The sequence below is a fragment of the Perissodus microlepis genome, chromosome 7, assembly GCF_051167445.1.
Source record: "Perissodus microlepis isolate ML-2025 ecotype Zambia chromosome 7, ASM5116744v1, whole genome shotgun sequence".
Classification (NCBI taxonomy): Eukaryota; Metazoa; Chordata; class Actinopteri; order Cichliformes; family Cichlidae; genus Perissodus; species Perissodus microlepis.
In genome coordinates, this window is record NC_140467.1 from 46,155,867 (window position 1) to 46,169,198 (window position 13,332).

The 13,332-nt window shown below is 41.1% G+C and overlaps 1 protein-coding gene across 5 annotated transcripts in view; it reads left to right on the plus strand.

Moving 5' to 3' along the window:
* Positions 1-12,799, plus strand: part of ctif (CBP80/20-dependent translation initiation factor) — a 63,061-nt gene extending 50,262 nt beyond the window's left edge. For all 5 annotated transcript variants that reach the window (XM_084935414.1, XM_084935412.1, XM_084935413.1 and 2 more), the window contains 2 exons: positions 7,447-7,500; positions 9,817-12,799. In XM_084935414.1, coding sequence (XP_084791540.1) covers positions 7,447-7,500; positions 9,817-10,038 — 276 coding nt within the window. In that variant the 3' untranslated portion in view covers positions 10,039-12,799. The remainder of the gene's footprint in view (positions 1-7,446; positions 7,501-9,816) is intronic.
* Positions 12,800-13,332: the final 533 nt, after the last annotated feature.

Here is a 13,332-nt window from a genome sequence, read left to right on the forward strand (position 1 = left end):
AGGGGAAGTGGGGGAGACTGTGGCTCAGGTTGACTGTCAACTCATGGCACAACAGGTAAAAAGGAAACCAGCAGAGAGGAAGTTTGGTTTTAATACAGGGTCTGAACGAGAGAGGAAAAACAAGGTCAGGTGTAGGAACTAGTCTGAACACTGTCCAAAAATACACATCCACAAAATAGCATCACTGCTTGGTTAGGTACACCTGTTCAACTGCTCCTTAACGCAAGTATTTAAATCAACAAATCACATGGCAACACTAAGTCAAATAACTGAATAAGGCTGTGAGGGTTAGTGTGTATTCCCTTCAATGATCGCAGTAGGCATTCACTCACAGAGGCAGACTCCACTTCTTTTGCTAGCGGCAATTTTTTTAATTCTTCATCCCACATTTAGTGGTGAGTTGAACAAACTTCCACCGCGGACACGCATTTCGGACCGCATAGAATAACATGGCATTCACAGAGGGATGATGAACATGAGAATCAAAACAATTGGGATTTATAAGAAATCCATTTTAAAAAGACGGAGATGTTAAAAAATTGCTGTATGTGTGACAGTTTTATTCAGATAGGCCCACCCAATAAGGAGGAGATGGGGCAGAGACAGTCATACGTACACTACAATCGTTATAGTAAGATTCTTTATGATATTTCCTTTGTTGTTTGTATCTTCTTAATGTGATTTTACATTAACAAATTCTATCATCTGCTGCACCACATGCAGCTGTGAGATGAAGTTCTATTTGTTGTCGGATCAGCAGAAGGAGAGTGAGGTTTGGTTGCATGAGTGAGAGGAGATAGAAGTGAACTCTATACGGAACAAAAGGATTCGTGTAATGACACTTCAAACCTCCCCGCATCTGATTTGAAAACATATCGTCCAGCCTTCAGGGAGACAAGTAATTTTTTGGCATCACTGGAGAACATTTCCTCATATTGAAATTCAAGTGGGGTAATTGGAGACCTCTGCACCCCCTTTTTTTGTTCTGTTTTTCCAGGCATTAGAAAATCTAGCCAGTGAGATCTTAGCCAAGCCCCAGATCAAGTGATGTAGTACAAAGGAGCAACAGCCCAACAGTCGGAGCTGGTTAAACAGAGGACCTCCTTGCAGGCAAAGAGGCGTCAGCCTCCGAGCATCTATGCTGGATATTTGGTGACATTATTTTTAACTCCTACACAGTGCGTTCCTTTTTTTGGTGAGGGTGGAGGGCTGGATTCTGAAATTCAGCTTTTGTTTCACTTCCATATTTCTAGTGTAGTTTGAACACACCTGGCGTCTCATTAACAAACAAAACAATTGCAAACAGTTTAAGCCATCCACACCCTGTCTGAGGGTATGCCCAGGGCTTTATCTCAGGCTTGTTAAAAGGCTCAACAGCATGACCAAGGGTGTGGACTAACCAGTCAGCAATACACACAAACACGCCTCTATAATCTACATCAGCAGTATGAAGGGAGCCCCGAGAAGACTAGAGGTCAGAAGGCGCCTGTGAACAACTTAAACACTAATAATGAGGATATATGGTGTGTGTGTGTTCAAGCCCACATACTCGGTCTAATAATCAGTTTCCTAGAGACAGTCTTCATGACTTTGATCTGGACGCTGTTTTGATTGTCCTGTTGTAACATGCGGTTGTCAGATTCTTGCTACAAGCTATGTGCAATAGGTGTTTGCACAGGCACACGCACACCCGCCTTATACATGCGGTCTAAGTGTTTGCATATGCATACATATGTCCCTGCAGAGGAGACACTTCTCCAGTAAACGTAGCCTGCACAACAGGATCAGGTAACAGCAAAGGTGTGTTAGTGTTTGGGCTTAAATGCCAGCTCCTATAGCCAGAGCAAATTAATGAGTGCTGAGCCCATCCATTAATAACTGACAGGCTGCTATAGCTCCAATCAAATGGAAGATTTGCCCCGCACAGAACAAACTAAAAGACATAATCCTCAAGTAAAATTAAATTTAAAGCACACCTTAAAACGAATGACTTTTTTCCAATTGACACATCCTGCCATTACAGAGCAATATTTGCATTTGTTTGAGTCCTACTTTTGACTCAAGCTCCAGGACCTGCTGTCCTTTTTAGCTCAGTTGATCTGTGACTGCTCACCAACTAGCTGCTTATTTTGCTAGATTAAGTGACCCGTTCTACAGCTGTGCATGCGTTATAGCACAATTAAAATGACATGTTCATCTATCTTTTTGTCTCTTGGGCTTACTACTTTTTTAATATGTTGCCATGGTAACAAAGGTTGTTAAGAAAACTTTGAGAAGATTTCGTGAATCCGTTCGGTGTAAATTTAGAACAGCGATTGTGCACCAACAGCTGGAGTGAGTGTATTTAAAAGGTTCACCCACTCCCTAAGTTTTGGTTTAAGGCTGGGGAATCCATCGATATTTAGCTTACTCTGCAGTGTGATGTGCTTTTTAGAAGAACTGTGTAGATTGCTTCATTTAAAAACTGTGTCCAACATTTCCTTTTCCACATAAACTTTAGCGAAAGCATGACCGCTTATCACACTGTTAGGACGACACTCATTGGAACATTTGGATGGGTCACATTTTGTCTATAAGAGTAGTACTGCAGATAAAGTAAAATAAATGAGATGACGAGGAGATGCAAAACCCTTCAGGTCAGAACTTAATAAAAATCATGTCAAAGATTTTTGACTTGGACCTTTAGCCTTGAGTTAAAGCAGCATGCTTTGGTGTACCAGTAATCATGCACACTACCAATTATTGAATCACTTGAGTTCAACTCTGTTATTTTCAAATGAAGGGGAAAAACTGTGATGCAGTGTGGCTCATGATTCTACCCCAAAAGATTGATTGATTGATTGATTGATTGATTGAATCTTTATTTTGAACATGTTGAAAAAGTACAACAAAATAGAATTAAAAGAGACAAATGAACAAAGCAAAACAAAAGGAAAACGAGCAACCACAACTCCAAATAACGTTCATGTTCAAAAAGGAGCAGGAAGAAGCATAAGCTTATTTAATCCCACCCCTTTTCCACTATCTAGTATCAATAGACTACAGAAATACCTTCTTGCAATTACATTATATGTCATGTGTAATTTTTTTTTTTTATATATATATATATATATATATACATATATGTTTCTATCTATCCATACATACGTATATACACATACGCACATATACACATTTTCAATAACCCCATTAACACCTCAAGGATACACAACCTACAAATATATATATATACCCATACCAACATACCCGTGCACCCGCACACACATGAAAATATTAGACAAGAACACCCTATCAAATCTCTACCTCTTCCCTGTACCCTGTTAAAACCATATCCTTAAACCGCTTTTTAAACTGCGCCATGCTTGGACATTGCTTCATATCTTTACTTAGTCTGTTCCACAGCTTCACTCCACACACAGAGATGCAAAAACTTTTTAATGTTGTACGGATACGAGGATGTTTTAAATTTAATTCCCCCCTCAAATTGTATCCCCGTTCCCTTTTAGAAAACATTTTTAGAATATTGTCAGGAAGCAGGTTATTTATTGCTTTATATATAATTTGTGCAGTGAGAAAATGAACCAGATCTGTGAATTTTAGAATTTTTGATTTTAAGAATAGTGGATTTGTATGATCTCTGTAACCAGTTTTATGGATTATCCTTATGGCCCTTTTTTGTAATATAAAGATTGATGATAGCGAACATTTGTAAGTATTGCCCCAAACCTCTGCACAGTAATTCAAATACGGTGCAATCAGGGAACAATAGAGAATGTGGAGTGATTTGTGGTCCAGAATGTGTTTTACTTTACTCAAGATTGAGACACTTCTTGAAATTTTGTTATGTATATGATTTATATGAGACTTCCAGTTTAAGTTATCATCTATAATCACACCAAGAAACTTATGTTCAAGTACTCTTTCAATTTCCACACCATCTAAATGAATCTGCACTTGTGCATTTCTAAGGGAATTCCCAAATAAGATAATTTTAGTTTTACTTAGATTTAGCGATAGTTTGTTCCTGTTAAACCATTTTTAAATTTTGCACATTTCTGAAGTAATTGTATCCAGCAGCTCCTTTAGATTCCCCCCAGAACAAAAAATATTTGTGTCATCTGCAAATAATACTAATTTTAATATATCAGATGCCTTACAAATATCATTTATATAAATAATAAATCATTTTGGACCCAGTACAGAGCCTTGTGGAACACCACAAGCAATGTCCAAGCATGATGAGGAATGGACACCCAGCTTCACAAATTGTTTCCTGTCACTTAAATAATTTTTCACCCATTGCAGTACAACCCCCCTGATCCCGTACCGTTCCAGTTTATTAATTAATATGTCATGATTGATTGTGTCGAATGCTTTCTTGAGATCCAGAAATACTCCAGCTGCATACTGTTTCTGATCTATAGCATTTGTAATCTCCTCAATTGATTCGATTAATGCCAGAGATGTTGATCTTTTTGATCTGAATCCATATTGACTGTCAGAGAGTAATTTATATTTATCTAAGAATTTGTCTAATCGTTTATTAAACAGGTTTTCTAGGATTTTGGAGAATTGTGGTAGTAAAGAAACAGGCCTGTAATTTGTGAAGTGGCGTCTATCCCCGGTTTTATACAGCGGCACAACTTTAGCATGATCATCATGTGATCATGTGACCCATAGAAGTCGTCATCAGGATATTGGTTTGCAGTCACTCCTGGTAGACAGCATGTACATACCCTCCGGTGGTGACATCAGGACCTATTTATATGGTATCTTGGCTTCCCTCTTAGAAAGCTACCAGTAGCTGTTTACTAACTTGTTCAGTGGATTTTAACTTTTTCCCCCATTAAGATTTGACAACCTCTGTACTCTTAATGACAAGTTGACACGTCAGTATGTATTAATAAAGACGTGGTTAGACGATCATTAGAATAGTTTCTGCTCACTTCTGATGCACACTCAGTCATTTTGTTCTATGACAGAAACCACTCAGCTCAGAAGACAGCTTTCAGGGTTTTCAAGGGGGAAAAAGTTTAACAGTCTTACATTGTTAAACTCTGTATTATTGTAGGTGTTTACCTTACAGTATAAAGTGCCTTGAGGCAACTGTTGTTGGGATTTGGTGCTACATAAATAAAACTGAATTAAATTAAATTATAACAGATACCAGACAAATATGGGGCTGGTCCTGAAGCGTGAATTCCAGTTTTGTCTAGTACGTCAGAATCCTTCAAGTTTGTGTGTTTTTAATAAAGCATGTTTCGCTCTGCTTCATCCCGTGCTGCAGTTATTGAAGATACAACCTTGAAGATACACTAATGCACATGTGAAGTCCAAACTCATTTAAGTCACTCACAGAGCCGTGTTTGGATTTATTTCTTCTCTTCAGTGCTGTGAAACAATCAAAGGGAAAACAAATAAGACGGCTGTATTTTCTAATCCTGATGTCTTTTAAATAAAAAATACTGTAAATGGAAGTCACACAGAATCCCGGGTTTTCCCATGGCAGTAAGATTAGTTTCTTGATGATATAACCAACCAGACATCCAAGTGTTTTCAGCTTCAGCCGGAGAGACTGAGTGTTAAGCAGTCTCTCAAAAACTTTTTTTTTTAAATGCTGATTTTTCAGCTGGAACACACCATGTGTTACGGTGCAGCAGTGACAGGAGAGCTGAAGCACCGGAGAGAAGATTATTGCAACGGATAGGAAAGTGATGATAGATGAGTATAGATTAGATCGTTATAAGTGTATTGAACAAAACTTCCTCCCTCGGTTCCCCGGGGAACTCATTATGAGCTAATCCCGCTTGTCACGTAGTTCTCCTGCTCTGGAAAAGGACGGGATTTGAGTTTCCACATCAAACAGCGACACTGTCACCACACCCATCTGAGCATACTGAGGAGCTGACGTCTGAGCAACTGTTGGACCTAAATGATAGGTGGAATACCATTAAGCTTACAGTGTGGAAATAAGAGGCCTGCTCACAGTGAATGTGGTGCATAGCATCAAATGGTGGAGGATTACTTTTTTTTAAAAAAATGTTTTCACTTCTGAAGAGTCAGACATTTGAATGACTGGTTTTGATCACAGCGTCTTTCCTAAAGCATGCATTTAAACAGGGTTTGGTTTGTCTGCTCAGTTTTAAAATGAAAACACAGTGATCGTGTTATTTAGCTCTGAAATACAGAAGTTGGGTTACTTGAGTGGGTTGGAGTCTCTATGGTGCATTCTATCTAGTACTCACATATTATATCATTGCCTTTTTTATAGTGAACTTATTCATGCAAAATTGTTTGTTTTAATCATTGAATAGCTTCAGAGCAACATGAGCCTTTATGGAGAGTCAGTCTGCCATTTTTTTTTAAACTCCCAGTTTTAAGATGCACCAATTCCTGTTTGAAATATCGGGATTTGGCAACTTCATGCTGCTCTCTGCCCATCAGCTGGTTGCTAATTGTGTCTGTCTGCAGTCTGGTAGCATGCAGTGGGTTTAAAAAGCTTTTCTTTTCTGTTTTTTTAAGAGTGAGCCAACACTGCTAAGCTGTGGGACAGTATGTTAGGTAATACAGATTCAGGTGATAAACCATATAAGAGATTGAACATTTTTATATACAGTTGGCATTGAAAAACAAATTGGATTTATGGGTCGTTCTCCTGAACAAGGTGATGTCCTGTTTTTTCCCTCCGTGATCTCACTTATTTTTTCCTTTACTCTGTCGCTGTACAGCGCATTGATGCGTGACAGTATTTTCCTCATTTTCAAAACACGTTCCCCCCTTCCTCCATGGTACTTCCTTCCCTCCATCAGTTTAATCAAAGCAGAGCTTTGTAAACAGTGTTACGAAGACTAAGGCAGCATTAGAGTTGAGCATTTAGCCAAAGTCCCTTCTGCTGTAAACTGAACCTAGAAGCTCGTATTCTGGCATAATGTTATTCTACCTCTCTTTGCCTGCATTGTTTCAGGGGGGTATTTGTATGCCCATCTGTGCACACGGGCCGGCATTGGTGTGTGTGTATGTGTGTGTGTGTGTGTGTGTGGTAGTGGGTGGGAGGGGGCTAGCATGTTTACCCAATCCACTGTTTGTTTTTGGCCACGCTGTGTGTTTACGTGTGTGTGCTACTGCGTGTGTATGTACATTGTGCGTAAAGGAAGGCATGATGTGTGATGTTTGCTGGCAGCCTGGAAGCTCAGTGTGTTGTCTTCCGGGATTTAAAATGTTAATGTCAAAAATATTTACAATCAGGATTAGGCCCCTCCCCGTTTCTTTGTGAACTCATGAACACATTTTTCTGTTCTCTTCATCAAGTGGTTTAAATCAGAGTTTTTGTATGTATACAGTGCATCCTCCATCATTTCTACTGTGCTACTTCTGGACTTGTGTTGTGCTAGTTTGCGCAGCCCTTTGCTTTGTAAGTCTTACGGTGTCTGTTCTTGTCCTTTGCAGCTGCTAGAGTCGACGGATATTAAGGAAGACGCAGTCCTCTGCTGCTCCATGGAGGTATCAATGCATAATTACTTAAAGTCAAGTCTTCACACTCAAAAGTCAAACTGGCCCCTACAAACACAAGTGCTCGCCTATACAGACACCACAGACTGTATAGAGATTGACAGACCACGTGACTTTCGCGCATTGCATTGTAGGTACGACTGGCAGCAAAATCAAAACACTGCATCAAGCGTTAGCATTTCCAGCACCGGTAATCATTAATTCTGCGGTTTTAATCCCTACTTGCATTTTATTTGCCCCTAAAACAGTTATGTACAAAACAACGGAGAACACGACAGGTCCGTACAAAGACAGACTTGACGAAAAGGCAAACCAAAAAAAAAAAAAAAGTACGAGGAAAAAATCAAAGGAGTGAAAGGGTTAGACCCATACGAGCATACAGAGTGGAGTAAGGACGTTAGCGTGCTGCCCAACTTTTATCACGCACATATTTATTATTATATGGTCCTAAGTGTGAGTGCATACACTCACAAAATGTTTGGTAACTTCAGATCCCTGCAACAAGCCCAGGTCCAGTTTACTTTGGTGATTTGGACTATTCCATTTCACAGCTGTTGTTAATTTATTTCTTTATCTCCTGTACAGGCAAACGCAATCTATTTGTCTTTTCAGGTTGTAGTATTACACAACATTTTCAGATCCAGTAGAAATAAAATAAGTGTTTCGTAATTCATTCAATTTATTGTCTTTTTTTATAACTGGCATTATTGTTTCATTCTATTATAGAATCTTACAAGAAACAGGCAAAATTGTAAAAATCCACTATGCTTTATTAGCTGCTTCGGTGAAAAACAAATCAACAATGCAAAAAAAAAAAAATAATAATAATAACCATTGCAAAACAACTTACTTGAAAACAGTTATTCATCACTTGATTGCTTCAATACAACACTTGGGCACATATATGCGGGACTTTTCGTGGCTGTTTTGATATCGCTCTCTCTCTTAACCGATCAAATCTCGCTGTGGTAGCAGCTTTAAACTCGGTATGACCCAGGTTGATAGAGGTGCCCAGTCTGGATCGCCACAGTGAACAAAGCAGCATAGCGCAACGAATTCAATTCAAATCAATATAAGACTTATTTGTAACCCACATCAACAATTATGTTATGATAAATTACGTAATAACTACAACAGAAGCCATCAATCGGCTCTTTGTTACTTCGGAAACATGGCTTGAACAATTTCTCTTCCACGACAGAATCCGATAAAAACCGATCTCTTTACCCGTCGGCTTTCCGTGGCTGTCATGCGACCGGCTATTGCAGTTAATAATGCCATTCTTTGTTTCTTTTTATCGTTGTGTGACTGTTTTCTTATGAAAGCCTGCGTGCGCTAGTACCGCTTGCCACTCGTACCTACAATCCTTTGCGGTTTTACCACGGAAATTACATCACATTTTCGATCTCTATACAAAAGATGGATATAGTCAGTCATTGGTTTCTGGATTTGCATATTGAAGCCTTAATTTGAGCATTTTTGCTGCGTAGTGTTTCTAAGACTGGGAAGCAAAACTATATGCTTATCAGTAGCATTATCAGTCGAAGCATAGCTAAATTGTACTCTGCAGATGGATTTAACATCACGAAAGACTTGAAAGTAGCGACCACAATCATAAGTTTATTAGGAAAGAATTTACTCAGGTCATAAATGTGGTATGCAGATGGCCCGTTTTCCCATAGACTTCTATACATTTGAACTTCTTGTTGCAGCAAGACTAGTCGCCCCCTGCTGGCCATAAAAGAACACAGTTAAAGTACCTAATTGGCTTTGCAGTGGGTTTTTTAGACCAGAGGCTGTGTGTTTTTTAAGCAAAGCTAGCAGGATGTAAATGTAAAAACACAGAAATTTAGCCCCCTGGAACAACTATCTTGCAAACTATATCAGGGGTCTTGTTATCAGGGGTGGCTGGGGTGGGGGCGAGTACAGTCTGCATCACCCATAGAGCCACAGCCTCCACATTTAATGGGAAATCTGCCAGGCAGCAATAAATCCTTTAAACGGCAGAAAGTAATACCTAGAACTAAAAGGACAGAAAGGGCTAAGGCAGGTGAGCTCTGATTGGAAAAGAGTTCCCAGATGCTCGCAAACACAATGTTTGCAGTCTTGATTACATACTGGCAGCCTCAGCTTGCACACATCTCCATGGCCAGAGGGTGTGTGAACCTCCGCTTGTCTGACTGTATCCACAATAACAAGGTGCCAGACATTGTGTCTTGTTCTCAGTTAAGGACGCACACACGCACTCTTTTCTCTGACCTCCTACCTCTTTACTCCCCCACCCTCCCTTCCTTGTCTCTCCACCAGCTGCAGAGCACAGGCCGACTGCTGGAAGAGCAGCTCCCCGAGATGATGACAGAGCTCTTAGCAGCTGTCAGAGACAAGATGCTTTGTCCCGCCGAATCTCCGCTGACTCGCTCTCTGCTCATGGAGGTCATCGAACTGCATGCGCACCGTTGGAGCCCCCTGGAGGCTCTCACTACCCAGTACTACAACCGTACCATCCAAAAGCTCACCACCACTGCCTAGGTGCCAGCTCCCACAGGAGAAGAGGAGATGTGTCCTCCTCACCCCAACACAACAGATGTTTTCTGGTTATGCATTGTAATAATCTCTGTTGCCTAAAGAAGTAAATGTCGCTATTGAGCTTAACTGTAAATTCCATTATTAAAAAACAAAACTGATAAGAAAAGGTGACCACTACCACAGACAAATCATGTAAGAGCCTCCTAACAGGTAACCCAAAAAGCCAACACTACATGTGCCACATTTGGCACACATTTGAGAAGATGGTAACTGATAGGTAGTCAGTGTGGGTGTGTTTGGCCACATGGAGCCTGAGAGCTTGGCTGGCTGCTGGATAAAGGAGGGAAGAGACAAGAGAGGGGTCACGTAGCAGAGAGGAGGAGAGGGCAGCGGTCTGTCCGTGGGGAATAGAGAGATCTGTGCCCAGAGATGAATAGAGGACGGAGAGCGAAGGGGCGGGTGGGGGCCGGGGTGGTCTGTGTCAGTCTCTTCATTGTGTTCGTTTGCCACACCTCCACTCCTCCCCTTCCCTCTTCTGTCTCTCCGTTAGCCCCCAGGGTCTGTGTGGCTGATAAAAGAGAGAAGGAGGCAGGGAGCAGACACAGTGCTGTCTGTCTGGGCTGTCTGCCCTGCCAGGCCGGGGACCAGGTCAAAGGGCCTCGCTGTGGAGCCCCCCCACAGCTCCTCCCTGCCTTTGTCTCCCCGACACCCCCCACCCAGCAGGAAGCCCTTTTGAGGAGATGAGACAGTGGGCCTGCTGGGCCAGGCTGGGTTGGGGATAAAGATCAGGCTGGCTAGAGTAGGGTGACAGATGGCTGCTTGAGCCCCTGTGAGACGACACACTCCGAGCACACCCCACTGGCACCCCAACTCCCCGTTCCCCAAGCTCAGGCCCACACAGCCAATAGAAGCAGTAGAAATGTTGCAGAGGGTGGGGTGAGGGGGGAGCAGCATTAGGAAACTAAATCAGACACTGCTGTCTGATAATTCCTTTGTTTTTGTCTTGCTACGGAATGTCTCTTCTGCTGTTAAGCCGTGCACGTCTATGCTTTGTTAACCACATCATCATCATCATTATATTTTTTTTTATCATTTATTGTTTTTGGTTATCAATGTTTCATTTTGAAGTCCTGTTTCAATGGTAATATGTATGAGATATTATAGTCATAGGCCTTATTGCACAGGATCGATTTGTTTTGCACCGTTTTGAGGCGATTTGCTTTAAAAACTCAGAAAAAACAGAAGTAGGAAGTTTGAATTGGAATCAGCGTTGCAGAGTAACGGCGAATTCAAGTAGAGAGAGATCTGAGTTGAGCATAGTGAGGGATTTGAGGATGTTTTAATGGACTAGTGGCCTTGTCAATTGCCCTTTTTTTCTCTCCGTTGTTTAGGGCACAGCAGCGAGCGTGCTGAGGACTTTATCGCATCGTTGTGTTGTTGAAGGAAATATATATAAATATAAAACAACTGAAAAAGTGATGTGACAACTAAAAGAAAAAAAATAAGCATGGCACACAATGAAGCAGAAGTACAATGCTTCTTTACAATTTCCACCTACGCAAGCCATTCTTTGCAGTGGATGTTTTTGCAAGTGTTTAATATCGACTGTAGTTTGGTCTTGATTTTTTTTCCTTTTGGAGAGAAATGACAACTATTAACCTGTGTATTTGAAGATGACAATGACGACAAGAAAAATCTTAACTGTTTGACCTCATATTAGCTAGTCATGTGTGACCCTTATTCCAGCTAATGTGTGTACTGCAATAGTCATACCAAGCCAATCATGTTTGTTTGGGGGTTTTTTGTTTTTTTTAATGGGCTCTCTATATATAATCTGCATACGATATAATTACAAGTATTACAAAAAAACACTTAAATTTGGGGAATAATGCAGCAGTGATGTTACACATAGGAAGACTGTGGTTGTGTGGCTACAAGTTAGCTCATGCTTTTTCATCAGGAAGTAGCTGTTTGGGAGTAATCACACACACATATATGCTTAGTTCCCACTGATTCTCTGTGGGCTGTTTTTATATTATTATTATTTTCTGTGTCTTGCATCAAGAATTAAGATCTTGTGTGGTAGAAACACACCCCAGAAGATTAGTTAGATGAGTTGGGTGACATTTTTTTTTTCTTTTTTAAGCTCAGATGTTTTTTGAAGACGCATCCCAATCATCTGTACGTGTGTGTGTCTGCTTAAGAAGTGATCTGTTTTATTGTTTTGTCTTTTGTTGTCGTCTTATTTTGTTTTTAGGTTTGTATTTAAATTATATTTAGCTCATTTATATATATATATTAAAAAGAAACATTTTTTTTCTTCTGGTGGGTTTTTAACACATCTGAAGCAGTGATACCTAGCTTGCTGGCAAGTGTGTAAGTTTGGTATTTCTGGGGTTTCCTTTGTGAAAAAAGAAAGAAGGCCATCAGTCAGTATCCATTATGCAAAGAGCGGTTCCCTCTCTCAGCAGATTGGGGCAGGTGGGGATTGCCCCCATCATCTGTGGCACCCCCTCCCCTCACCTCCAACCCCTTGTGCCCTTAGACCCCTGCGCTCGGGTCACGTGACTCACTCGACGACTGAATGAGATGCACCCTCATTTGGATTTTCTCGTGAATCTTGACAAAACGAGCGGCCCGGCCGACGCGCGGACGAGCTTTTGGGATTGACGACGGTGGGTCATCTGTGATGAGCTTTTGTTTTTGTTTTTCTAAGCAGCTGAAAAAATAAACTAATAGGAAAGAAAAGATGTGCTGGAACAAACTCTGGTGTGTGTTGGGTTTTTTTTTTTTCCTTCTTTTCTGTCTCGTCAATTTCTCAGTGCAGTCACATGGAAGCTGGCGTGGTATCACTAGACAAAAAAAAAAAGAAAAGTCATTCAGACACGACAAAAGAAACAATGGCACACACGTGGTTGGCTCCGCCATCAGCAGACAGACTGCGTAACTAATCGTGGCGCCGCAGTGGGTCATTTTACTAACAATTCATACGTGTGCACGCTGCAGCTCATTTACATCGTCACACATTAAGCCGAACACACTTTAGAAATTAACAGCGCCGTCTGTGTTGGTGTGCACGACTGCCACGCAGCGACCTTCATCAATGACTCGCCTTTGCTGAGCCCCCCAACATATGCCTGGGGGCTCCACGACTTTGGCGTCCCGATGGGCGCTCTTAATGCAGGGGTTACCTCCCCGCTGAGAGCCCCGTCCCTCAAACCTATTGGATGTCCTCCAGCCCTTATCCACAGCGATCAACATAATCCCACGTGATTATTCTGAACACTTAAACACATG